This window comes from Aspergillus pseudonomiae (assembly GCF_009193645.1).
Source record: "Aspergillus pseudonomiae strain CBS 119388 unplaced genomic scaffold BDV37scaffold_40, whole genome shotgun sequence".
Taxonomy (NCBI): Eukaryota; Fungi; Ascomycota; class Eurotiomycetes; order Eurotiales; family Aspergillaceae; genus Aspergillus; species Aspergillus pseudonomiae.
Genome location: NW_022476032.1, coordinates 187,135 through 210,334, shown reverse-complemented (window position 1 = coordinate 210,334; position 23,200 = coordinate 187,135). Strand labels below are relative to the sequence as shown.

Here is a 23,200-nt window from a genome sequence, read left to right as displayed (position 1 = left end):
CACGCCACTCTAACCTATAATATAGGATTATGTACAGCCTCTGCGTAGCAGAGTATATGAAGTATCATTCCGCATTTAACACTTGAGCTCGATGGCTATTATCAGTCAGCAACTGTTCGCAGCAATTCATATCGTCGGGACATGCTTACCATTCGCGTACAAGGCATAAGAGTCAGCGTTGTTCAACGCATCCTGTGCGCTCAGCTGAGTAGCGGCGTCATAGCCGTAGCCCAAGTCATCCGTGCCGGGCTGGTAGACGCCAGGGGCGTGAGTGAACTCGTGAAGAGTGGTGGTGGCCTGGTCCTGGGCGTGGCACTTCTGAGCCAGGGGAGGAAGCTCAGAGTAGTAGATATCGCAGTTAGCGATCTCGTTCTTTGAGGGCAGGGTGTAAGCCAGAACGTTCGGCTCACAGTAGCCGTAGGGGTCGCTGCAGTGGTACGTGGTAGAGCCGCCGGAGGTGGAGCTTGCCTCCTTAGCGACAGCACGCAGGCGCTCAGCAACGGTTGTGCGGGTCTGTTGGTCGGTGGTCTTGAAGTACTCCTCAAACTTGGAGGCATCACCAGACTCGGCGGCTTCGGCAGCCTGGTTAGCCAGCTTGGCGGCGTTGGACAGGGCAGTGGTCAACGCAGACTCGGCATCACCCTGGCAGTCGGTGACCTTGGTGCGGCGAGCGAGCTGCGACAGCGCCTTGACGACCTTGGCGGCCTTGCCACCGTCAACATTGACGGTCAAGTCGTTGGACTTGTAGGGGATGTAGCCGGTGATCTTGCCGTCCACGACAATGGGAACGAATCCGTGGCTGCGGATGGAAACCGGGCCGCCGGTAGCCAGATCGCTGGTGGAGGCGATATCGAACTCATCTTCCAGGGTCTCACCGGCAGCGAGAGAAGTGACAGCGTCCTTAGTGAGGCCACTGCTCTTCAGGCGGCGCTGGATACCCTCGAACTGGACCTCATCCTCTGGAGGAATGTTAGTAAGCGTTATTGGCATTCATGCCCGATAGGTGGTCAAGGAAAACGTACGGCCACGGTAGATGGAAACCTTCTTGACAGGGCCAGCGTCCTTGAAGAAGTTCAGGTGGACGAAGGACACAGCCTCGCTGCCGGTGTTCTTGACAACCGCCTTCACGCGAGTGTTGTCGATCTGGGTCAGCTTGACTTCAAGACCAGGAGACGAGCTCCCAGCGGTTGGCGCCGCCACAGCAGTGGAAGCCAACGCGAAGATTGCGGTAGAGAGAGCAGTGACACGCATTCTGGTGGTTTTGGAACGAGGAGCTGTAGAAAGAAAGTTGAAATGTGGAAGATACTGAACAAGGTTGTCTCAAATCGCCTTGAATCCTAAGTGAAGAGCTGCTGGATAACAAGGGCTTTTATAGCCTCGGGTTCTTCTTCTCTGATGGCCCTCATAATAGTCATTATACACTTCTCCAAGCCTCGTCTCGGGCATAGCTCCGGCATTTCTCGCTGTAAAGAGAAGGTAGTATCCGAAGCTGCATTGTTTAATATCACGGATCTCTTGGCGAAGGTAAAACTGGTCCTCACATCTTCAAGATAGAGAAACAAGATCACAAGTGAAGGCTTCTTTCTTTCGTCCTAAGCTGATTTCGGTGACTTGGCCCGGCGGAGGCCGGAAGACAGTGTTTTGTCTGTTTCAGTATATGATCTGCTCGCCTCCACCGATAAGGATGGGGCCGTTGGATCTGGTCTCAGCAGACCAGTCACTATGCCGCCGGTCTCCCGAGTCTTGGCTATTGTCCGGCTCTCGAGCCATGTTCCTGTCGCGGTGAAGATCTTCAACCTGAGAAAGTAGTGAATCACCGGTATATCGAGTGAGGATACACATCAAGATGGTGTTAGTCGAGTTATTTCTTGGCCTCGGGATAAGCAACGCCCAGATGCTTAGCGCACAGTCCACCCCACAGATGATTCACCGAGGATGCTACCCAAGAGTTTCTAACAGATTGCAAATAAATTGCCAGGCAGAAGCCCTGCAGCCTCGGATGCAGGGAGTTTCCTTCCCCTAGTCATGAGAATACCCCTCATACCTACACCACGCCACGCAGGCTTGGCTCGTGGTTTCACTTCCGATCATTGGCGCGGGAGTAAAATAAATCGCCGATCGCGCAGCTTGGGTTTCATTGCGAGTGCCGTGACGACATTTAGTTGAAACAGATGCGAGGCTGGCTTTTGCGCAGGTGGCGAATGGCTGCCTGCAGTATAACTTCCCGGCTGTGAAATGCCGCTGTCTTCCCTGCACTTTCTCCACGTCACCCTCTCCCTGCTCCCCTAATTTGTTCCCACTGAATCCTTCATCTCCTCAATAATGATGGGCGCAGCTGTAGCTCTCCAAGTCCTTCTCGCGCCGCAGCTGGTTTCAATCGACCAAGCGTCGTCCCAGCAGACGGCTGTGTCTGTCAAAGCATCTATCCAAAACCCTTCCAATGAGCCAGTGACGATGCTCAAATGGGGTACTCCGTTCGACCCAAAAGCCGGCATCCTCGGGGTTTTCCAAGTGCAGGATGAAACAGATGGCCAGGCTGTCCCCCTTGACACCATCAAGATCTCCCGCAAGCTCCCTCCCTCCGCAGATGACTTGCTTGAAATCGCTCCAGAGAGCACGGTTGACACCGTTGTGACTCTCCCCCCTATGCCTCTCCAGTCTGGACATGACTTCTCGATCCGTGCCCATGGGAGGTGGCATGCGGTGTGGGAAACTCCTGTGAGTGACGTCCATGACAAACTTGAACAGCTTTCAGACGCAAACCGGGGTGATTTCGAGTCGAACGCCGTTCAGTTCAAAATCGAATGAGCCATGCTGAGCGAGTTATACGCCCCATTGAATGGCCTTTATGTACTGCATGTTATGTCTATCTCGTTCGATACTCCGTCAAAGTCGACGTAAATGAATCATGTTCTTGTATTATATGAAAGATCAATCTTGGATTCTTATTCTTGAAGTCGTAGATAGGCATTGTCCACGTCGATGGCAGTTGCGCCCGTGTTCAATGGCTGAAGATAGTAGATCATCAGGGCATCGCTTGATGATTAAAACAATACAATCGCTCTCTATATTTACTCTATTGTCGGTCCTTTGCCAGCTACTCGAGCTTGTCCCGCTCGGGCGCGCGCGAAAAGCGCGACATCTCAGCAGACGACCTTGCACTCTGCACTGTGCTAACCGCATGGAATGAGAAATCGAGTTCTCCAACCAACTTCTTCACGTCCCTGCTCCGAATTAGTCGCTGTATCACTGCAACGCGGGCGGCTTCACTCACTTCATAAGTCTCTCCACGTCACCACCTATACATCGTGTGGAGATTTGCAAAACTGCAAAGGTAGCAAAACCTGGCTCCGCGATATGTTTCAGACTTAGAATATCCTTGTCCATTGCTTCGAGCCTTTTGGTAAAGCTGTACGGTCTGGGTGTCTTTAAGTAAGGGGGAAGAGGCCTCTGATCGGTGATACTGGCAGAGAGAAGGCATAGCACTGTGGTGATCTCATGGCTCGTGACGCCTGCACTGGCAACCAGCCGTTTAAAATCATGCAGCCAGACAGAGTTGGATTCTTCATCATCACCCATATGCAACAGCGTGTCTGAAGCATATCCCAGAAGACTCAGGTAACTCACGATGCTATGGAAGGGTTAGCTCACGGGGCAATATTGAAGGAATGAGTAATGCCTACTTTTCGATACATGCTATAATGGAATCGTACTGCTTCTTGGGGAATCGGCCACCAATCGGCACCTCCCATTTGAGGAACTCGGAGTAGGTTCGGAGGTTATTCAACATCAACATCTGCTTGGAAAACACCTGGTTACGGGACTTCAAAAGCTTGCGCCCCGCCGACGTCTTGAGCGCCATATCACCTACCTCACCGCGCACTCGTGCCGACACGGTCTCGTGGATGAGCGAGTAGTAATTGGCCAGAAGGTACAAAGAGGCACCCAGGCTTTGACGCAGCACGGAGTGTTCCGAAATAGGATACGGAAAGAATGTCCAGAAAAACGCCACGGCAATGCCACCGGTCACCGTTGCCAATCGATAGGGCGCAAGGAGATAGATGGGGTAGTATGACTGGCCGTTCGAGGTTGCGACTTGCTCACCGACTTTGCGAACCTGGAGTTCATATCCAACTATCATAGACGTTGAGATAATAGTGATGATGCCAATGATTCGGAAGCGGAATAGCTTGATTGGCACATAGAAAACGCACGATAAAAATATGAAGAAGAAAACAATAATTCCGGGTGTCTGTTTCCCGGGGATGTACCAGCTTAAAAAGCTGAGAACCATGGCCAATACAGTGCCAAGTATACGGAGCACAAAGCCGAATATACTCTGTCCAGAGGTAGGGCTCATGCTGAGATTAACCATGATCATGGCCCAAATAAAGCGTTGCTTAATGAAGAAGCCCTGGGTATCGTGAAGGAGGCCAACAATGGCGATGGTCATCGTGGCGCACGCAACCCGGAAACCGTACGCCGACTCTTGAGTGCGGAACATCGCAGGAATGAGCCTGACCTTATCACCTATTTTTTGAAAAGTGGTCTCAGGCCGCAGGTGCTCTGGGTCCTTCTTCCGTTTGTAAGCTTCACCCAACTGAAGAATATTATTCTGAGCGTTGATGTCGCCCAGGTTATCATTTTCGTGTGTGTCTTCCGCCTTGAGTAAACTTGTGGCCCATTTTCGCAAACGCTTCCAGCCCGGTATAATCAGGTGGCGTCTTGAAAGCTTTCCACTTTCACGTTTGTCGTCCGCGAACTTTACAAAGTCAAGTACCGTCTGGCCGGTTGAGCTGAGCAGCTGCTCCATCTAGTCATTGTCAGCATCTGGTAACAACCAAGAGGCACTAGGAGCAAGGCACTTACATAGAGGAACAAGTACAGCTGTCGCTGACTCCGCTCTCGGCCAATGAATGGATTGCCATAGCTGATGTCTTCCATGTCATCCGTAGGGCGATCGAAAAAGTCTTTCGGCAGTTTAATTCCCTTTTCTTCACTCCACGTTCGAAGGGCAATCCGCTTAGCAACCTTGAAGTCACGAAGTCTCTGTTCAAGATGGGCTGCGAACTTTTCGTCGCCCGGAGACGGTACCGCCGAAGCCTCAACATCTTCCACACCACTCGATGACGTCTCACCATTTGTAGCAGTAGCATTCTTCTTCGGTGGCTTTGCCAGTTTGAGCACAAATGTGATATGCTGGAGACCCTCGTCTATCGCCTGGATCATAGACTTGAACGGGTCATGCACCGCCCGCATGATATCGTTCCATTCTTGGACCACGCGATGACGTACCAGATCCGGTATATCAGTCGCCGTGGGATCGAGGGGCGCATTCCATTTATTATATTCAGAGAGGCGCTGGAACAAGTCCACCGTAAAGCTCAAACCCACGACAGGGATCATGACTTGTCGAAGGTTTCGAAAAATCGCTTGAAGATCATCGGGCCCGAGATTGCCGAACGCGACCTCACGCTTGGCGAAGGTCAAATCCCCGTGAAGCTTACCATGAATCTCGGTGATTTTCTGCACTGCTGTCCGGATGGCTTGCGCCTCTGGACTGTACACCTTGCCGTCCTTGGTGATTTTTTCTACCTTGGAATCATATGTTTCTGCTCTACCAAACATGTCACTCTCTTCCAGAGACTCGAAGTAGACTGTATGAGCTTGAAGAGCCCCGCGCAGGCATCCCACATAGCCGGCCATCTGCTTGAACACTACCGTCCGCGAAGTGACGGGATAGATAAATAGGCATACGCCAGTAGCCAGGGCCAAGCCTACCAGGCATGTCTCAAGCAATTTCGTGACCGTAGATATAGCAGCAGCCATTGTCGTCATGCGGGGAGCATAACTGAAAGTTACGTTGGCCACAATCGAGTAGATGATAACCGGAAACTGGAACTGCTGGAACTTGGCCCGAAACGAATGGACAACGTAAATTTGAAAGAACAGCCAGACACCGCTAACAGCCGACGCCGACTGGTTATACGGCGTGTTGACAATACTCTCACCTGCGCTAGACACCACCTCCGTGTGCTGCCGTGCCTTCACACACGAGTACATCATGAGCAGGGTAACAGCGGATGCCACACACACGGCCAACACGTCCAGGACCACCATCTGGATAAACTTGGCGCGAGGCTGGATTGAAAAGCCCAGGACCGATATGATGGCCATGAGGTATCCCACCGTATTGAATCTGGAGGCCACCGAATCGGCCTGAAACCTGGTTGATGTTAGTCACCTAATCGACAAGCTGTTTCGCCAAGGTCTTACATCGCCAGGGCAATTGTCGGTGGAATAGCGCCTCTATACAATGATTAGCTCATATACCGGATAGCTATTATGAGTTCTTACTTCATCATCAAGAGAACAGTCGGCATATCCAGGTCCAGACTATTCCAACCTGATTTCAGTTTCGTCATAAGGCCTTTCTTTTGTTTATTCTCTGCCTTGGCCTCCGGCTCCTCTGGCAGCGCCCATTGCGAATCCTCGGAGCTGCGTTGCGACATGTTGAGTCGCGTCGTGCTCTCCTAGACACACTCTCTGTTCCCTTTCCAACTCCCGGCAATTAGGATCATGAGAATGCCGATCAGAAACCCCTCATGGATCAACTTCCGTTTTGGAGCACGTGACCGGGTGGCTGTGGTGAAGCGATTTTCCCATGCAACTATCCCAAGTCCAACGCGCAGTGCGAGAGGTATGTCGCCGGTTCCAGTTGGAAAGAATGAGCGGGGATAGCAGGGGTCTTCAACGAGCAAGGATGAAAGTCAAAAAATTCATGTTGACTCCACGTGGGGATGGAGTAAGGCTTTGAGCCGAGAGGAGGCCGCGGACGACGATCGGCGCCAAGAACATTCTTCTTCTGTGAACGGTGAGGAAGGATGCTGTCCCCACATAAAGCGACATCGGGAAGTCTGGGGAAGAGCGATATCTGCGTCATTGTGCATGTTTATGACTACCAGATACTATACAGAGGAGAATTGACGAGAACATGTGGAAAGCACCTGATATCAAAATCTGGAGTTCGGCGTCAAGCATAACCCGGCAGAATTAAGATGGTTCTCGGCGTACTATGAGAAAACATCATCGGACTGATGATTGTAAAATTTCCATAGATTTATCATACCAACAACCAGGCATTAAAACACATTAGTCAGAGCCCGACCGGAGTTAACTAACTAACTAACTAACTAGTTAACTTAGTTATCAATCGAATTATGTTCGTTCCATGTAACTTGTCGCTATCGCCGTCATATTCCTTCTAAACTCAATCTGGTTAAACGCCATACCAGGATAAGCTCCCTATGGTTTAGATCTCGAATATCATCACAACCAAGACATTTGGTAATAAAGCTTCCTCGGTTCTAGAAACAAATCATATAGCTACTCATTCCTATGCCCAAGTTCACATGAATCCTCTCAGGCACACAAACATGCCAACAACACATCCAGAACACTACGCCCATGCAAAGCTACACAAGCGCCCAATTCGATAACACTCATGCATTAATTAAACCAAAGAACCCGCCAAGAGTCGCCTTTACCCCTGAACAAACAACCGAAGATGAAACGAAACAAAGCAATCGATCCCTCCCCCACAACCCATTGCCTGTCTATAATTCCACCTATCCACCTCCAACCCCGGATGTATACAACATCGAGCCCTTAAGAATGTCTACCCCGGACCACCTACCAACAGGCGTCCCCAAACGCAAACCCGTGCCTCCACCACCACAACCACCACAACCAGCACCAGCAGCGCCAGCAACACCAACAATTGACCAACTCAAACCCCACCCTCAAACCCCAAAATGGCCTCCAGCCCAATGGACCCAACTCCCCAGAAAGAAAAAACGCCTTGTCCTCCTCGCAATCGCCATCGCCATACTCCTCCTCGCCCTGATAATCGGTCTCGCAGTCGGTCTAACCCGGCATTCGTAAGACTCCCTCTGACCTACTACACTCACTCCAAAATTCCAGCCATACTAAGATTCTGGCCTCAACCTCAAAAGCAAACAAAACCTGCCCCTGCCCACAACCAACGGAGGGCCCTACACGGGCGACCTGACATACTACGATCCGGCGCTGGGCTCATGCGGAATAACCAGTTCCAATTCGGACTTGATCTGCGCGGTGTCGCATGTTCTCTTTGATGCTGCGTCAACGGGGTCGAATCCGAATGCGAATCCGCTGTGTGGGATGAAGGTGAGGTTGAAGAGGGGGGAGGCGAGTGTTGATGCTACGGTTGTGGATCGGTGTATGTATTCTTTTCTTTTCTTTTTTCCCTCTTTGCTTTGGTGCTATTTTCCTCGCTGGGGTTAATGGTGGCTGTGGGACTAATTATAAGCTGTTAGGTACCGGATGTGCCGTCAAGGATCTGGATGTGAGTCGGGCGGTTTTTAAGAAGTTGGCGGATTTGGATCTGGGGCGCGTGAGTGTGGACTGGGCTTGGTTGGAGGAGGCGCCTGTTTCTGTGAGATGAGTTTTTCATGAGGTTTATGATATGACTGGATTATTGGCATGTTATGTTTCATGAGGTTTGCGATTTGCGGTTTTGTATGGTTTTGGCTGGCTATGTACATATAGATACGGTTATGTCGTTAATATTCTGGCCACTCGGGGTCAACCTGTTCGCGCCAGGCGCGCAATCCACCCCGGATATCCGCCACAACTCTTTCGCCTCCACGGTCCAGGCCCAGCTCCTTCAGTCGTTTGACTGCGATCTGGGAGTCGTTTCCGAGTCGACACACAACATAGATCGGATCGATGGAGTCCGACGAGGCGATATCTGCTGGCAGCCACGGGGGCAGTGGATTCGATCCATTGGCTACGTCGTTATTCTGGGCGGCTTTCGTCGTTGACGACAAGATGGACGAAATGGGGATATTGATACTATTTTCCAAGCTGCAGATGTCGAATTGAACCTTCTCCCGAACATCAATGATCGTGGGTCCCTTGCTGACTGCTCCGATGGCGTCAGTGGAGTCTGCCAGCGGATGCTTCGTCCGATATTCCCGCGGCGAGATGCGCTCTTCCGGGAGCAACAGCTTCTCTGGGCCGACACTTCCACAGAAGAAAACATAGTCGGTCGACCCTGTTTTGACAGTTTCCAACGTCACGCTAGCCTCCGCAGAGCACACCGCGCAATTTGGTCGGCGCGAACGCAGTTTAATCGTTCGGAACAACGGGGACGAATAGGCCGAAAAGATATGTAGTGATGGCGGCTTAACATCCTCGTCTGCAGCTGTAATCACCTTGATCGCCTCTAACGCCTGCAGTACTCCCATTGTGCCGACAACCGGACCAAGAATGCCACCGTCCGCACAGCTCAGGATACTATTTGCCGGAGGCGGCCGAGGGAAAACACATCGATAGCATGGGCCCCCAGTCTTATCTCCTACCGGTCGGGGAGGGTTATTCAGCACCATAAGCTGGCCCTCTGTCCGCAGAGCAGAAGCCGAAACCAACGGCTTCCCAAGCAGAACCGCCGTATCCGAGATCAGATAACGCGTCGCGGGGTTATCCGTACAGTCGAGGATGAGGTCGTAGTTCTTGAAAATGTCCGCCGCATCTTGGGGCGCTAGATGCGCTCGGTGCGCTATATAAGTCGGGTGAGGGTTCAAGCTAAGAGCAAGTCGCTTGTTAGCATCCACATTGAAACGCGGGTCCACAGACAAAACTCACTCGCGCAAAGACTCAATCGCACTATCCACCTTAAACTTTCCGACATTCTTGGTCCGATGGAGCACCTGCCGATGAAGGTTCGAAGATTCCACCGTATCCCCATCCACAAGCCCCAGTGTGCCCACCCCGGCCCCGGCGAGATACTGCGCAGCCGGACATCCCAAGCCGCCCGCCCCGACAATCAAGACCTTTGCAGATCGAAGTTTCAGTTGACCTGCAGCATTGAACAATAGTCTTTAGCAATTGCACCTCAAGGGACTTTGGTTTTGACGAGAAATCCACTCACCCTGTAACCCCACCTGCGGCACAATCATCTGTCTTCCATAACGTCGATATTCCTCGTCCAAGAGCGGCCACTTTCTCTTGTCACTACTTTGGGCGCTGGTCGTAGCGGAAGGGTTTGGGACGTCCTGCGCCCTGGCTTTAATAGCCGCTTGCTCTGCACTCTCGAGTTCGCGTTTCAGCCCAGCTAGCTGTGCTTCAGTGGCGGCGATCTGAGCGCGCAAGGAGGCGCAAGTATCTTCGATGTCTCCCATTTCTAAGCGATAGAGGGGTCAACGGGTTATAAGAAGTGCATAGGCAGTTCCGCCTTCAATCGCAGAATAAAAAGGGCGGAAGATGAACCCCGCGCGAAGATTCTCAGCTGCTCTTATCGGATCTCGGCCATCTGAGACTAAACCTATTCAGGTAGTAGTACCATCTTGAGATTTCGGTGGTTTTTCCGAGTTTACTTGGAGCATCGAACGAAAGCATTCGAACTAAAATGAGCTTAAGAGCTTAAATCAACTGTCATTTACTTGATAGACCCATAAGCTAATGTGAAAGTAGCTTTATGTACGCACTCCATCGTCCCCGCCCTCTAGTTGCCCCACAATCTCGGTATGTGGCTCAATATAGCGCTTGAGCTTCTGTCTGAATAGGGTTCGTTGCTCAAATGCATAAGCCATACCTATCAGCGTCCTCTCACTCCAGTGTGCCCCCATAAAGCTTATCCCGAAAGGAATATTCTCGGCAACCTGAACCAGATTGCCGAACTTGTTGTATACGGTTTCCGTCCCATTCGGGTATGCTCCAAGCGGGACTGTGATGACCGGTGTACCGACGACTGATGGGATGTAGGCAGCGAGCGATGTAGGAAGAATGAGAGCATCGAGCTTGTGGCGCGTAAGAGCCCCCAGCACGCCTCCTTCGCCTCCTATGCGGAGATTATTTTGGTACATTGGCCAGAATTCTGGAGAGGTGTTGTTAATTCCGACGGCAAGTGCCGTATCCCACCGGGCCGTGTCACGTCTTGGGTAATCCTCTCGCGGGTCACTCTGTGTGTATTTGCTGAGGTCCTGTAGGGTGTGTATGCTATTCGGATTGGTCTCCAGCTTAGAGAGATAACTCTGGATATTGGAGATGAAATCGGCATCAAGAACCTGTACTACACTCTTGCTCTTGGCAAACTCCTCCCAAGCTGTGAAATTCGCATTTTGCACAATAGTAGCACCCGCCTTAGCGAGTGTAGCTATGGCGGCTTCGAATGCGGAGAGAATTGCCGGTCCCTGTGATTCCATAGCTAAGGAGGCTAGGACATTCCGTGGGATACCAATCCTCTTCCCTTGTATTCCGTCCAACTGGCAGGCATCAGCATAGGAGGGGACAGGTGGGTCAGGTGAAGCAAGTGTGTAGTTATCTCTCTCATCTCTACCTGCGATGGCCTCCAGAACCCACGCTGCATCTCTGACTGTTCGAGCCATTGGACCAATGGTGTCTTGGCGCTCGCTAACAGGGATGACGCCGTAGCGCGAAGTAAGGCCGACTGTTGGTTTGATTCCGACAATGTTGTTGACCTCGCTGGGAAATAGTATGCTTCCCATTGTCTAGACTCCTGTGTTAGCATATGATGGGCCTACATGCGGCACAGTACGCTGCCACTTACTTCCGTTCCAAGCGCTGCTAAAGCCAGTCCGAGATCAACAGCCACGGCGCTACCACTTGAGCTTCCTTCAGGGTCCTGCATCGGATGATAAGCACCCAGGGTTTGCCCACCCCTAGGACTCCAGCCGCTGGATGTATTCGACGAACGGAAATTCATCCACTCCGACATACTCGTCTTTCCGAGGATGATAGCCCCAGAATCCTTGAGTCTCCTCACAACAGTGGCATCCTCACGCACGCGGGAACCATAGAGCGAGTAAGAGCCGGCTTAAACACAAACACACATCAGCCGAGTGTACTCAACAGTAATTGGCACTACCAGTATAAACCAGAGAAGATATGCATGTACATACCTGTCGTCTGCATCCTACCCGCCGTTCCAATATTATCCTTGACCAGAATCGGCATACCATGCAACTCTCTAAGCCAGTCATCAGCACATGACAGTCAAGAAGTCTAACTCATATCGGTACTATACTTACCCCCGACTAGAGCCATTCTGTCTCTCCCCATCCAACACCTCGGCATCATGCAATGCATCCGGGTTCACCTCCAGGATCGGACGAAGCGTAGAATTGACCTCATTGATCCGCGCAACATACGTCTATACCCAATCAGCCATCAACCCAACCACCACACCACCATGGCCCAAGAACAAACCTTAACCAAATCAACGCTAAAATAGCAATTGTCCCGCAGATCACTAGCAAGGTCGTCCCTCGTCGCGTGGATGAGGGGCGGATACGCACATGAGAACGCGGACACCGTCACACAGACATCCAGGAGACACAGAAAAAGCCCGCCGAAAGCACTATAAAACAGCATGGTTGCACGTACTTCTGACCGAGAAAGCTTGAAGCTGGCGAGAAATATGAGATTTCGGATAACTAGGTCGATACGAACTTTTTTGTCCTTATATAGGTATTGGGAAGTGGGCATTCACGGTGTCTAAAAGATAAACGGGACCCTTGTTTTTTTCACTGCACTGACAAATTCGAGGCGATTCATCTCCTTCCTTCCCGGATGCAGTGAACAATACAAAGCTGCGATCGTGTGTCACCTGCTCTCGATACTGTGGAGTTGGGCTACGTGGGGAGGCGTTGATGTTGGAGGAAGCCTGACTTCGCTCCCCCTTGCCTATACTACTGGAGGTCCTATGTTCGGGCGATACATGGCGCCCCTTTTCTGGAACGATTCTGTCAGCAATGTTTACTTTGGGGCTGTTAGGGTTGCACAAGGAAGATTGCGATGTTTTTTCGATTACATCAGTGCCAAGAGCCACAGTTCTGTATCAAAGAAAATGTCTCAATTGTCTCGTATAAAGGTCCCCGGTTGTGAATCGTTGAGGCCCGCGGATCGGTTACTTGACTGGGGTACGGCTTGTGGAGCTCACAATGAAGGAGATTAACGTTAGCGGCTGTTGGGATGGGAAGTACTAGTAAACGGTTGGCCTTTTGTCTCTACCTTGCTGGTGCAACCCTAATTTAATAACGCATGTTGATCGTCACACGAATGGAAACAATGGAATGAAATGAATATGTTGGGATAGCTCTAGTCCTGACTAAGCTCTATAACCAATTTCTCCCGTTTTATACAGTAATTCGATCGTCGCGTCATGGTCTAAACAGTCTAGACTTTGTCCTCCTCGGTCCGCTCGATATGAGAGACCACACCCTTGTTCAGGGTATGTTCCACGGCAGCACGGCGCTCATTTTCATCGACTGCTCCAAAGAGAATGTCCATCTCTTCGAGAGAGCGGCCCTTGGTTTCCTTGGCGAAGAAGACGATGAACACGCCATTGGCCGCGCAGAAGATTCCGAACATGAGGAACGTCCGCCAGCCCAGGTTGTGCACCGCGTGGGGCGTGAATTCGGTAACAACGAAGCTGAACAGCCATTGGCTGCTTGCTCCCAGGCCAACACCGTATGCACGCAGGCGGGTTGGGAATATCTAGCGCGGGAGTCAGTCAGAGGATGTCTCGGATAGTATGTTGGTTTCTCGTATAGAGGGACTAGTCTTACCTCACTCAAATAGACCCATGGAGTTGGCCCCCATGAGGCGCTGTACCCAATGACATAAAGATAGATCATGACGACCATGGCAATGGAAGCCTGAGAAACCCCTGACGCAGATGTGTCAGGCGGGTGAGTGGCCAAGACGGCACCAATGATAAACATCATGGAAGCCATCCAGATTGAGCCTCCAATCAGACTCTTCTTCCGTCCCCAGCGATCTATACCGACGAACAGGAATATCGCCGTCGCGACGACCTTGACGGTTCCATAAACACCCGTGGCGAAAAGCGACGAGTTGGTCGCGCTAAGACCGATGGTTTGGAAGATCTGGGGTGCATAATATCCAATGGAGTTCGTCCCCGAAAACTGCTGGCAGAGCATGAGTACGACGGCAAACAGGAAGCGGTTTCGGTTGCTCTTCTGAAGGAACTCTTTGTAAGTCAATCCCTCGGTCGCGGCCTGCTCCTCCTCGATGGAGGCGCGGATCTCAGCTATCTCGGTCTGCACCACCTCGCTACTGGCGGGCTCATTTCTAATGTACGCCAGAGACTGCAGCGCCTCTTCATGGCGGCCTTTGCTGGTCAGCCAGCGGGGGGACTCCTTGAGAAAGAAGAGTCCGATCAGCATGAGCCCGCCCGGGATGAGCTGGACCGCAACTGGAATCCGCCATTGCTTAGTGCTGGGTGCAATGTGCAGGGCCACACCATAGTCCAGCCAGTAGGCAAAGGTGCTTCCGATGACCAGAAACTCCTGGAACATTCCCGCAATACGACCTCGTACCGCCGGGGGGGCACTCTCGCCCACAAACACCGGTGTGATACTGGACATGCCGCCGATACCCAATCCGGCCACGACTCTGCCACCATAGATCATACCAATTTCATGGCTTGCGCCAACTTGAATAGCAGCTCCAATCAGGAACACGACAGATAGGATCATGAGGGAGTAACGACGTCCGAGGTAGTCATTGAGGAAGGAGGCACCGATGGCGCCGAAGAAACAGCCAGCAGTGAGCAGAGACACCACATTGGAGGAAACCTGGGCATTTGCCGCGTCTGCAAATCCATCGGATCCCGCGAGACCGAAATCATTCTTGAAGCTTTCCAGAGCAAGGACACTGCCCATCACTCCAGTGTCGAATCCTACAGAACATCATTAGTCCATGTACCACAGGTCAGTCTGCATCAACAGGGAAACGTACCGAAAAGCAGGGACCCAGAGTAGGCCACTGCCGTAAGGATATAAACACGGTAATTCTTGAAGAAGCCCATTTTGGCGGAATTGGTCAGGACCGATAGGTGACAAACAGTTCAACCACGAAGGGCCGTCTCGAGAAAAGAAAAGCCCGGGAGACCTCTGGGGAAACCCGCATTATATTCCCCAATCCTCCCCAGACTCGTGTTTATCTATGGGTCAACGAAGGGCTCCATAGCTCTACTCCATCCAGGAAGACATATCTGGGTTGTGATAGGCTGTTGTCGACGATGCTAAGCACCGTGATAGGCACTGGCGGCGCCGCCCGCAAAACCCCAGTGGCAACCCCTTCTTTTTTTTCCTCTCCCCGCGCACGGTGCCCCATAGCAAGCTACTCCGGGGCAATGGACGTGACTCGGCAATGCTTCTTTGGACTCCGCGTTGTGGATACGGACGGAGAAATTCTGTCCTCTTCGCGGGGTGTCATTTTTCCGTCCACTGGATGCGGTCGCCAAGATGCCACTAGACTCCATTCAATCCACCAGATATCAGACGGTGTCTTTCCAAAGAATTACTCTTGCCATGCCAGACAAGTCATGTCATGGCCAGCCGTTCGTCTATGATGCCATTTAATCTCACGCCCGACAGGGAAGGTGGTGCTCATCCGTCTAGCCAGAAGATCTTCTCCAATCATCCTTACTGTGGCATGACCTATCCACACCCAATCTTTGCATTAGCCCTAACAGAGGTCATTTAGCAACCAATGATGATTTCTTCTAGAAAACCCCAGCCGGCATATCAAACCATCATATATGGATAAATTCTTCGACTCCAAAATAGTCGTCATCCTCACCGGTGAAGTCACGACCGGCCGAAGATTACCCAGTTAGACGGAGGCAGCTCATAGATATCTCTCACCGACAACCAAAGATGAGCTACTAGTCCTTCCTTCAGTATAATATAGCTGGGAGAGGTACACCCTAAGCCTTCCTCTCACTAAGCATCACTGCCTGACTGTCGTAGTCGTGGGACTTATGAGGGTACGTAATCACTTTTACTATCTTCCACATAATATCCGCACCATTTCCTCAATATCTTCACCAGAGACCTATGTATATACCTATCCCGAAATAGATATATCCAATTTGCCAGTGCTTGCCAAGATCATACGAGCAGCACGCCCATGGCCCGCCTAAACAGGCATCCATGGTGAGAGGATCGGTAAAAGAAAACCATTGCTGCGATTCTCGGGATAAACAAGCTATCTCAGAAGTTTTGATCACGATATTGTGGCCATATTCTAGTACATTATCTTTATCTTTTCAAGCAACAAAGGAAAGAATGTAGCCAAAAAAAAAAAAAAAAAAAAAAGACATGTATTCCCACTACACGCAACGTGAAAAGGGATCAATCTCAATGGTGCCTGCATTGCACCACTCCTGATAAGCTTCCAAGATGCAATATCTCGTAAGGCAATATTTCTGCATCTGAGAGCATATACCAATGGTGATAACTAGATTTGGTATTCTTCAGAACCTTCGGCTAGATGGATACCGGAAGTAGATTATTGGCTATTGTTTAGCTTGTCCAGCTCTTTCTAGGAGATTATAATTAACGGCATTAGAAGACCATTTTCTCGTTAACTGGGTTAAAGTCAGCTAATTATCGATAGTTGTGCATTCGTGGTTCATTTAATAAGTTTGCTTATAAATTATGCTGTGCATAACATAGGGCATGGAAGCGTGACCATTTATGTGCACGTGCGAGGTTATATATTGATGGTGTTAGTTATAGTTAACAAACTATGATTATTCATCAACTGCAAAAAGACAAATACAGCATAAACAGGAGACGGATCAAGTATAGTGCTGCTATTGCTCTGATAGAGCAAGTTCCGGTGGACCGACAGATGGCTATTATTACATTTGAAAGTCCTCATGGAAATCAAGGCATGTGAGATTAAACCCAATGGCAACCTACATTTACTCGCACGTCAGATCAATAAGCCAATTGATGACCTGACAATCGTCCAAGCCACCGCTAACATACACGTGTACATCATGTAGTAGGCAACAGTATGTTTCAATTTAGTATAGGTAGTCTGCAGGGTTCTATAGAAATGAGGCAGAGTCAGCACCTATCCGTCCAATGAGGGAAGCTAGAATCAAGGTGCTCGAATATACACTGTAGCGTCTATCCCATACAGCCCGTGGTGGATTCGCCATGGCGTTAGCGCGTGATTAGGTAGCATAGTACCTGATCTACATAGTAGACTTCATACCGTACAGGTGAAAGGATAGTTGCCAGCAGGGCATATATTGGACATGAGACGTTGTCGAATGAAGTTCCTCCTATTCCATCAATTTGCTTTCCTTTCTTCGATCTTCAGATATTCACCCTGTGAGCACGTTGTGTTATTCCATATATCAGGTCGACAAAATGCCATCGACACCCCAGAACATTGGCATCAAGGCCATCGAGATCTACTTTCCCAGTCGTGTATGTCCTGAGCCTCTTTGAATCACCTAGAAAAACATTTAACCAGAGCGAAATCTAGTATGTGCCGCAACCGGAGCTCGAGACCTTTCTAGGGGCCAGTGCCGGAAAATTCACCATCGGGCTCGGCCAGCAGAAGATGAGCTTCTGTGATGACCGGGAAGGTAGACTGAAACAAGAGCCACCAAGCTCCTTCAACAGTTGGCTGACCTTGATGGACAGATATCTACTCTCTAGCCCTCACCACTGTTTCTTCCCTGCTCCGAAAATACTCAATCGACCCAGAGACGATCGGTCGCCTTGAAGTCGGAACAGAAACCCTCTTGGATAAGTCCAAGTCCTGCAAGTCTGTCCTGATGCAATTGTTCGGTGACAACGCCGATATCGAAGGCGTCGATACATGCAACGCCTGCTATGGGGGAACAAACGCACTGTTCAACGCCGTGAACTGGGTGGAATCGTCTGCCTGGGATGGGCGTAACGCCATTGTTGTCGCAGGCGATATTGCTTTGTACGATACGCCGGCAGCGCGCCCGACAGGTGGCGTTGGCTGTGTAGCCATGCTCATAGGCCCAAACGCACCCCTAGTTTTGGAGCCACTCCGCGCGTCGTACATGAAGCATGTGTATGACTTCTATAAAGCCGATCTCAAATCCGAATACCCTCTGGTAGATGGGCACTTCTCGAATACCTGTTATCTTCAGGCGCTGGATAATTGCTATCAACGCTATCGCAGCAAGAAGCTGGCCAAAACAAATGGCGAGTTGAACGGGAGGGCGACCAGTAGCAAGAGTAGCTTTCTAGATACCTTTGACTACATGGTATTCCATGCCCCCAACTGCAAGTTAGTAGCCAAGGCATACGGTCGCTTGTTATTCAACGACTTCCGACTGGAACCAGATCGTTTCGATTATGTCCCGTCTGGAATTCGAGATGTCGAATATACGGCATCTTTGACAGATAAGAGCATTGAGAAGCTCTGTATCAAAATGGCCCAGGACAAGTTCTCGGACCGTGTCCAATCGTCCCTTACAGCGCCGGCCCACTGCGGCAACATGTATACAGCTAGCATATATTCGGCGCTAGTAAGTCTGTTGAGCAACGTCCCGAGTGAGAAACTGCAGAACAAGCGTATTGGCATGTTCAGCTATGGCGGCGGTCTTGCCAGTACCATGTTCAGCTTGCAGGTCAAGGGTGACATTACCGAAATGGCGCAGAAAATCAGTTTGCATGGTCGGTTAAATGCCCGCACAGAGGTATCCCCTGAGTTCTATGACCAGGTACGTCGTTCAATAGACGCATTTCCCTAAATTGATAATGGTCTGACCGTTCTAGATGTGTCAACTCCGCGAGAAGGCCTACCAACAGAAGGATTACACCCCTAAAGGAAGTGTCGACAGCCTCGCGCCCGGCACGTACTACCTGGTCCACGTCGATGACCAATTTCGACGGACGTATGAGATGAAACCCTATGTGTAATTCGGATAATCGCGATTAGTGAAATATGTCATGCATGCCACGGCTTTTCTTTTATACAGGGACAAATGGTAGCAGGGTTCCAAGCTTCCAGTTAATATTAGAACCCCCAAGATGATACATCGTACTCCGTATGAGGTAACAAATTGCCATGGATCTAAGACTTTACAGACCTTACTTGCCTAACGCAAGGGGAGAATTCCTCAGGCTCCAGACTGCAGAGATGTGACCAGTGATTATGTAATACCATGAACCAATCACCTGACACCTTTTTCAGGAACCAACCAATCACATTTGTCCTGGACGGAACCCCTGAGTCGAGCATGTGGGCGGATCATTGGCGGTGGTGGCCATGATCACCAGTCCAGAAGGCATGATCCCAGATGTTGGACCATACTGGACGTGAGGTGATCGACAACGGCACATACTGTAGAGTCTTAGCTTCATGGGGAATAGGCCAGTGTGATTCAACAAGTTGTCAGTAAAATGAATGGCATGTGCGCCATCTTGGCTTGTGACTGGAGAATGATGAACTCTCGCGAGAACTGCTTCCCATATGCAGATCCGAGGATGGCACATCTAGCCCAGGGAACGATGTCGCGAGCAGTACTCCGTGCTGACATTGTCTATGCTTGCCCGGTTGTTTCATTCTCTTGTTTGTGGTTTCGGTGGTTTTGTTTCTTTTTTTATTTTTTATTTTTTTTTTGTTTGCCAACAAGCAAAGGGGACATTCCGGTAGGGCTGATTCAGGGGCAAGAATGCGCTCTCCTTTTCTGTATCCATGGGTTGCTTGTAATGGTCAAGACTGCTGTTCTCTATCAGTAGATCCTGGCGGGGCAATAGCTTCTTTGTATCTCCAACTATCTTAATTTTTAGTCTCCCCCCTTTTGACGCTAAACGATCGGGCATGCTCCATCTACGTTCAATACACTTCCATCCTTGCATCTCCCGGAACCCACAGGACTTTCACACCCATGTATTGGACAACGCCCACAGCCATGAGACTGCCGGTGATCAGGGCATGTGCGACTGTCCTTTGCCATCAGTGGCCTCGCACCTTCCCCTCATCGCTTTCTTGTACCTTAGGAAATGACTGTGTAACACCCCGCAGAGGCGTGATTTTTAAAAGAATAAATTGGATTTGATTGCAGTCAGAGGTGCATTCGCTGCAAGCTGTGGGTGATTGATTGTGTTCCGCTCCTTGTAGGACAGCTCCCGAGATACCATCGAAGAAGATAGAAAGACTGGCGACTCTAACGGGCATCCTTCTAGGAACAGTCGTGACCATGGCGTTGTTAGGCGCCTTGCTGGTGCTGACACTGTTACAGCAACTGGTCCTGTCTGCTGATTTAACATCCCACGTAAATCTCTTGTAAGTATCGAGTCTCGAATCTCGCGCAGATCTTATACCGAACGGCTTCTAATCTCATGAAGCTTGGGCACAGAAAATGGGGGCAATAACTTCCCTGGTGCCGCTCGACCTTTTGGCATGGTCAAGTTGGGTCCTGATCTGTACATCTCAGGAACAGATGCCTATTCGGGCTACCTTCCCAATGGTGTGTTCTCCGGTTTCAGCATGATGCATGAACAAGGTACCGGGGGAGCGCCCAAGTACGGGACAGTTTCCCAGCTGCCCTTGATCGGAAACATCAGTAATCCCCTATCGAATAAGACTGTCGCCCGGGCAGGGACTGATGAAGCGTCTGTGGGCTACTACAAGGCGCAGACATCTGAGGGGACTATCGTCGAGTTGAGCGCATCGGCTCATGCAGGGATGTATCAGTATACATTTCCTACAGGATCGACGGGGAATGTTCTGGTCGATGTTTCACACGTCCTTCCCTCATTTCGAGGCCAAGGACTTGGACAAGGGTACAGAGGTGGAAACATCACCATCTTCCCCGACGGACATTATGAAGGCCAGGGTGTGTATGATAACGGCTGGAATCGTTCACCCGATTGGTCGATCTATTTCTGTGGGTTTGTCGTATTTAGACCTCAATGATGAACAAAGACTGACGTTCTTGGTAGGTGGTTATTTTGATGCTGCTCCGGTTCGTAACAGAACGTACACCGGAAACGATGCGGGAGGAAGTGTCGAGCAGGCCAACGGATTTGCATCTTCATCCTCCAGTACAACACGTGTCGGAGGTTTGTTCACCTTCCAACAGACTGTAGTCACATCGCGCGTCGGCATCTCGTGGCTCTCCACGGAGAAAGCATGCCAAAATGTCCATGACGAAATCCCGGAAGGAACAAAATTCGCATCTGTTGTTCGTGACGCCCAGGCTGAATGGAGCTCCAAGGTTTTGTCTAAAGTGACTACCACGAACACAAACGAAAAAAGTCTCACCTTGTTGTACACTTCCCTCTACTTCATGCATTTAATCCCAACCAACCAGACCGGGGAGAACCCTGGCTGGGTATCTTCTGAGCCATACTATCAAGACATCTTCACTTACTGGGTACGTGTGATTCCGGGAGCCTCACCCACAAGAGATGAATTCCCTCGTGGCTAATAAAGTTATAGGACCTTTTTCGTTGTTCTACTGCTCTCATGCAAGTCCTGCAGCCCGCGGCATATGAAGAACAAATTCGTTCTTTAATCGACATCTGGCGGTTTGAAGGCTACCTCCCGGATGCTCGCTCGTCGAACTACAATGGAAGAACACAAGGTGGTTCCAATGCCGACAATATCCTTGCCGATGCTTATGTGAAAGGGGTCCGTGGAGCAGTGAACTGGGAAGACGGGTACCGGGCAATGGTAAAAGATGCCGAAGTGGCTCCGCCAAACGATCCAGTCGACTCTATGGCGCCAGATTCGTCGACCAAAGAGGGACGAGGCGCACTGCCAGACTGGCTGAGTCTCGGGTTTATCACACCCAAGTACAGCCGTGCCGTCACTCGAGCAGTTGAGTACTCTTGTAACGACTTCGGCCTCTATCAAGTAGCATCAGGTCTTGAGCAGCATGAAGACGCAGACAAATACCTGAACCGATCAAGAAACTGGAGAAATCATTGGAATTCCAACCAGACTTCGTTGGGATTTTCCGGCTTTGTGGTTCCACGCGACACCACTGGCTTCATCGAAACAGATCCACTGAAGGACAGTGGCTACTGGGGAGATCCATATTACGAGGCCAGCTCCTGGGCGTATTCTTGGGCAAGTGTTCACGACATGGAGCAGATGATCGAGATGATGGGCGGGGCCCAGACTGTCCTGGAGCGCTTGGACACCATGTTCACCGAAGGGGCCAGTGGCTCTAGTGGCATCATCTTCGATCCCACCAACGAACCGTAAGTCTTCTTGTCCTTTTATGGCTATCGGTGGTGGCCCCATTTCAGCGTAAATAGTGTCGCTGACTGCCCTATTAGGATGTTCAATATCCCGTATCTGTACCACTATATCAACCGACAGGATCTATCGGTTTCCCGATCACGCAACATCGCAAAAACCTATTATGGCACTGGAGTTAAAGGTCTCCCTGGTAACAGCGATGCCGGGGCCATGCAGACCTGGCTTTTATGGAATATGATTGGTCTGTATCCCATCACGGGGCAAACGACCTTTTTGGTTCATTCTCCGTGGTTCGAGTCGTTGACTATTGAGCTTGGGGACGGGAAGAAACTGAGCATTGCCGCGACCGGCGGCGACGGGAACGGCGATAGTCAAATCTATGTGCAGAAACTTCGGTTGAACGGAAAGGATTGGAAGAAGAACTGGCTCACATGGGACGATATATTCGCCCAGGGAGGAACCCTAGAGTTCGAACTGGGCGAGACTGCGAGCGACTGGTTCACGGGCGAGTTGCCGCCCAGCCCTGCTTCCTGAAGTTGATCAACATGCACAGTTTTTGCCTATGGCATATTCTTTGTACATATTCACATTCATACATACCCAGCAGAGCTATGGCTATATTCAGCCATCATAGTATTTATTGGTTGGAAAGATAATCCATTGGAGAGCTCATTAGACTAGGAGATGACGGGTTAGCCGGGGTAGACCATTTCACAGGCCCTGGGCGCCCGAAAAGACTCCATATACTCCGAGTACCTCAAGAGTTACTGAACGTGATAGTTTCTATGGTGGTATCAGCTGACACGGTGAAATTCTTAATTCGATATCCGCGGCTACTATCATGCGCGTTTTGAGAAACCCATTGGGCGGCAGGGGAAAAGAAAGCGGCCCCGAAATAGCGGCGGATCTACTACCACAGCGCCGGTAGTTAGGGCTCTCCTTTTTCCCTTCGGAACGTCGGACAGATACCGCATACGGAGGAACTCCGCCGAACGCCAGCGAGGAGTGACTAGCGAAGCTAGCTCTCCATTTGCCATATCCATAATAGTTACCAATAGTAGAGACAATAGTAACGATAAACCCCATCCAGTCTTGGCTGTCGTTGTTCATT

At 50.5% G+C, this 23,200-nt stretch overlaps 11 protein-coding genes across 11 annotated transcripts; 6 read left to right on the top strand and 5 right to left on the bottom strand.

The window, feature by feature from the left end:
* Nucleotides 1–75: 75 nt before the first annotated feature.
* BDV37DRAFT_294651 (neutral protease 2) lies at nt 76–1,700 on the bottom strand (the record flags this gene model as incomplete). The annotated part of the gene is made up of 3 exons (XM_032089680.1): nt 1,023–1,700; nt 150–959; nt 76–95 (listed from the first exon to the last, which is right to left on the bottom strand). Exons 1-3 carry the CDS (start codon nt 1,249–1,251, stop codon nt 76–78), a joined length of 1,059 nt encoding a protein of 352 aa, XP_031940727.1. The 5' UTR covers nt 1,252–1,700.
* Nucleotides 1,701–2,217: 517 nt separating this feature from the next.
* Nucleotides 2,218–3,039, top strand: BDV37DRAFT_144688 (uncharacterized protein). The gene has a single exon (XM_032078869.1). It carries the CDS (start codon nt 2,323–2,325, stop codon nt 2,806–2,808), a length of 486 nt encoding a protein of 161 aa, XP_031940726.1. The 5' UTR covers nt 2,218–2,322; the 3' UTR covers nt 2,809–3,039.
* A 58-nt stretch (nt 3,040–3,097) lies between these two features.
* Nucleotides 3,098–6,512, bottom strand: BDV37DRAFT_272170 (uncharacterized protein; the record flags this gene model as incomplete). Its single annotated transcript, XM_032084829.1, has 5 exons — nt 3,098–3,224; nt 3,275–3,631; nt 3,684–4,813; nt 4,870–6,226; nt 6,358–6,512. The coding sequence occupies 5 exons, from the start codon at nt 6,510–6,512 to the stop codon at nt 3,098–3,100; spliced, it is 3,126 nt and encodes a 1,041-aa protein (XP_031940725.1).
* A 693-nt stretch (nt 6,513–7,205) lies between these two features.
* BDV37DRAFT_144705 (RlpA-like double-psi beta-barrel domain-containing protein) lies at nt 7,206–8,544 on the top strand. Its single transcript, XM_032078870.1, has 3 exons — nt 7,206–7,940; nt 8,016–8,260; nt 8,358–8,544. Exons 1-3 carry the CDS (start codon nt 7,468–7,470, stop codon nt 8,483–8,485), a joined length of 846 nt encoding a protein of 281 aa, XP_031940724.1. The 5' UTR covers nt 7,206–7,467; the 3' UTR covers nt 8,486–8,544.
* Nucleotides 8,274–10,370, bottom strand: BDV37DRAFT_144683 (HesA/MoeB/ThiF family protein). The gene is made up of 3 exons (XM_032078868.1): nt 9,974–10,370; nt 9,688–9,901; nt 8,274–9,627 (listed from the first exon to the last, which is right to left on the bottom strand). Exons 1-3 carry the CDS (start codon nt 10,221–10,223, stop codon nt 8,604–8,606), a joined length of 1,488 nt encoding a protein of 495 aa, XP_031940723.1. The 5' UTR covers nt 10,224–10,370; the 3' UTR covers nt 8,274–8,603.
* A 147-nt stretch (nt 10,371–10,517) lies between these two features.
* Nucleotides 10,518–12,435, bottom strand: BDV37DRAFT_283822 (putative amidase; the record flags this gene model as incomplete). The annotated part of the gene is made up of 5 exons (XM_032087371.1): nt 10,518–11,552; nt 11,612–11,877; nt 11,964–12,031; nt 12,093–12,214; nt 12,271–12,435. 5 exons carry the CDS (start codon nt 12,433–12,435, stop codon nt 10,518–10,520), a joined length of 1,656 nt encoding a protein of 551 aa, XP_031940722.1.
* Nucleotides 12,436–12,658: 223 nt separating this feature from the next.
* Nucleotides 12,659–13,154, top strand: BDV37DRAFT_144868 (uncharacterized protein). The gene has a single exon (XM_032078871.1). It carries the CDS (start codon nt 12,767–12,769, stop codon nt 13,016–13,018), a length of 252 nt encoding a protein of 83 aa, XP_031940721.1. The 5' UTR covers nt 12,659–12,766; the 3' UTR covers nt 13,019–13,154.
* Nucleotides 13,155–13,239: 85 nt separating this feature from the next.
* BDV37DRAFT_272167 (sugar porter family MFS transporter) lies at nt 13,240–14,896 on the bottom strand (the record flags this gene model as incomplete). Its single annotated transcript, XM_032084828.1, has 3 exons — nt 13,240–13,560; nt 13,632–14,767; nt 14,827–14,896. 3 exons carry the CDS (start codon nt 14,894–14,896, stop codon nt 13,240–13,242), a joined length of 1,527 nt encoding a protein of 508 aa, XP_031940720.1.
* A 2,362-nt stretch (nt 14,897–17,258) lies between these two features.
* erg13A (putative hydroxymethylglutaryl-CoA synthase) lies at nt 17,259–18,794 on the top strand (the record flags this gene model as incomplete). Its single annotated transcript, XM_032084827.1, has 4 exons — nt 17,259–17,318; nt 17,377–17,479; nt 17,538–18,595; nt 18,651–18,794. The coding sequence occupies 4 exons, from the start codon at nt 17,259–17,261 to the stop codon at nt 18,792–18,794; spliced, it is 1,365 nt and encodes a 454-aa protein (XP_031940719.1).
* A 303-nt stretch (nt 18,795–19,097) lies between these two features.
* BDV37DRAFT_144671 (uncharacterized protein) lies at nt 19,098–19,725 on the top strand. Its single transcript, XM_032078867.1, has one exon. The coding sequence runs from the start codon at nt 19,278–19,280 to the stop codon at nt 19,614–19,616; it is 339 nt and encodes a 112-aa protein (XP_031940718.1). The 5' UTR covers nt 19,098–19,277; the 3' UTR covers nt 19,617–19,725.
* Nucleotides 19,726–20,077: 352 nt separating this feature from the next.
* On the top strand, nt 20,078–22,821 carry BDV37DRAFT_294649 (alpha-1,2-mannosidase family protein; the record flags this gene model as incomplete). Its single annotated transcript, XM_032089679.1, has 5 exons — nt 20,078–20,163; nt 20,226–20,771; nt 20,806–21,256; nt 21,322–22,088; nt 22,167–22,821. The coding sequence occupies 5 exons, from the start codon at nt 20,078–20,080 to the stop codon at nt 22,621–22,623; spliced, it is 2,307 nt and encodes a 768-aa protein (XP_031940717.1). The 3' UTR covers nt 22,624–22,821.
* Nucleotides 22,822–23,200: the final 379 nt, after the last annotated feature.

Bases quoted from the DNA above. Each gene is read 5' to 3' on its own strand.
- BDV37DRAFT_144688 (XM_032078869.1), top strand. From the start codon at position 2,323: ATGATGGGCGCAGCTGTAGCTCTCCAAGTCCTTCTCGCGCCGCAGCTG.
- BDV37DRAFT_144705 (XM_032078870.1), top strand. From the start codon at position 7,468: ATGCAAAGCTACACAAGCGCCCAATTCGATAACACTCATGCATTAATT. The intron at 7,941-8,015 runs GTAAGACTCCCT...CAACCTCAAAAG, and splicing joins GTCGGTCTAACCCGGCATTC to CAAACAAAACCTGCCCCTGC. The intron at 8,261-8,357 runs GTATGTATTCTT...ATAAGCTGTTAG, and splicing joins TGCTACGGTTGTGGATCGGT to GTACCGGATGTGCCGTCAAG.
- BDV37DRAFT_144683 (XM_032078868.1), bottom strand. From the start codon at position 10,223: ATGGGAGACATCGAAGATACTTGCGCCTCCTTGCGCGCTCAGATCGCC. The intron at 9,902-9,973 runs GTGAGTGGATTT...TCAATGCTGCAG, and splicing joins GCCGCAGGTGGGGTTACAGG to GTCAACTGAAACTTCGATCT. The intron at 9,628-9,687 runs GTGAGTTTTGTC...ACTTGCTCTTAG, and splicing joins GCGATTGAGTCTTTGCGCGA to CTTGAACCCTCACCCGACTT.
- BDV37DRAFT_144868 (XM_032078871.1), top strand. From the start codon at position 12,767: ATGTTCGGGCGATACATGGCGCCCCTTTTCTGGAACGATTCTGTCAGC.
- BDV37DRAFT_144671 (XM_032078867.1), top strand. From the start codon at position 19,278: ATGAATGGCATGTGCGCCATCTTGGCTTGTGACTGGAGAATGATGAAC.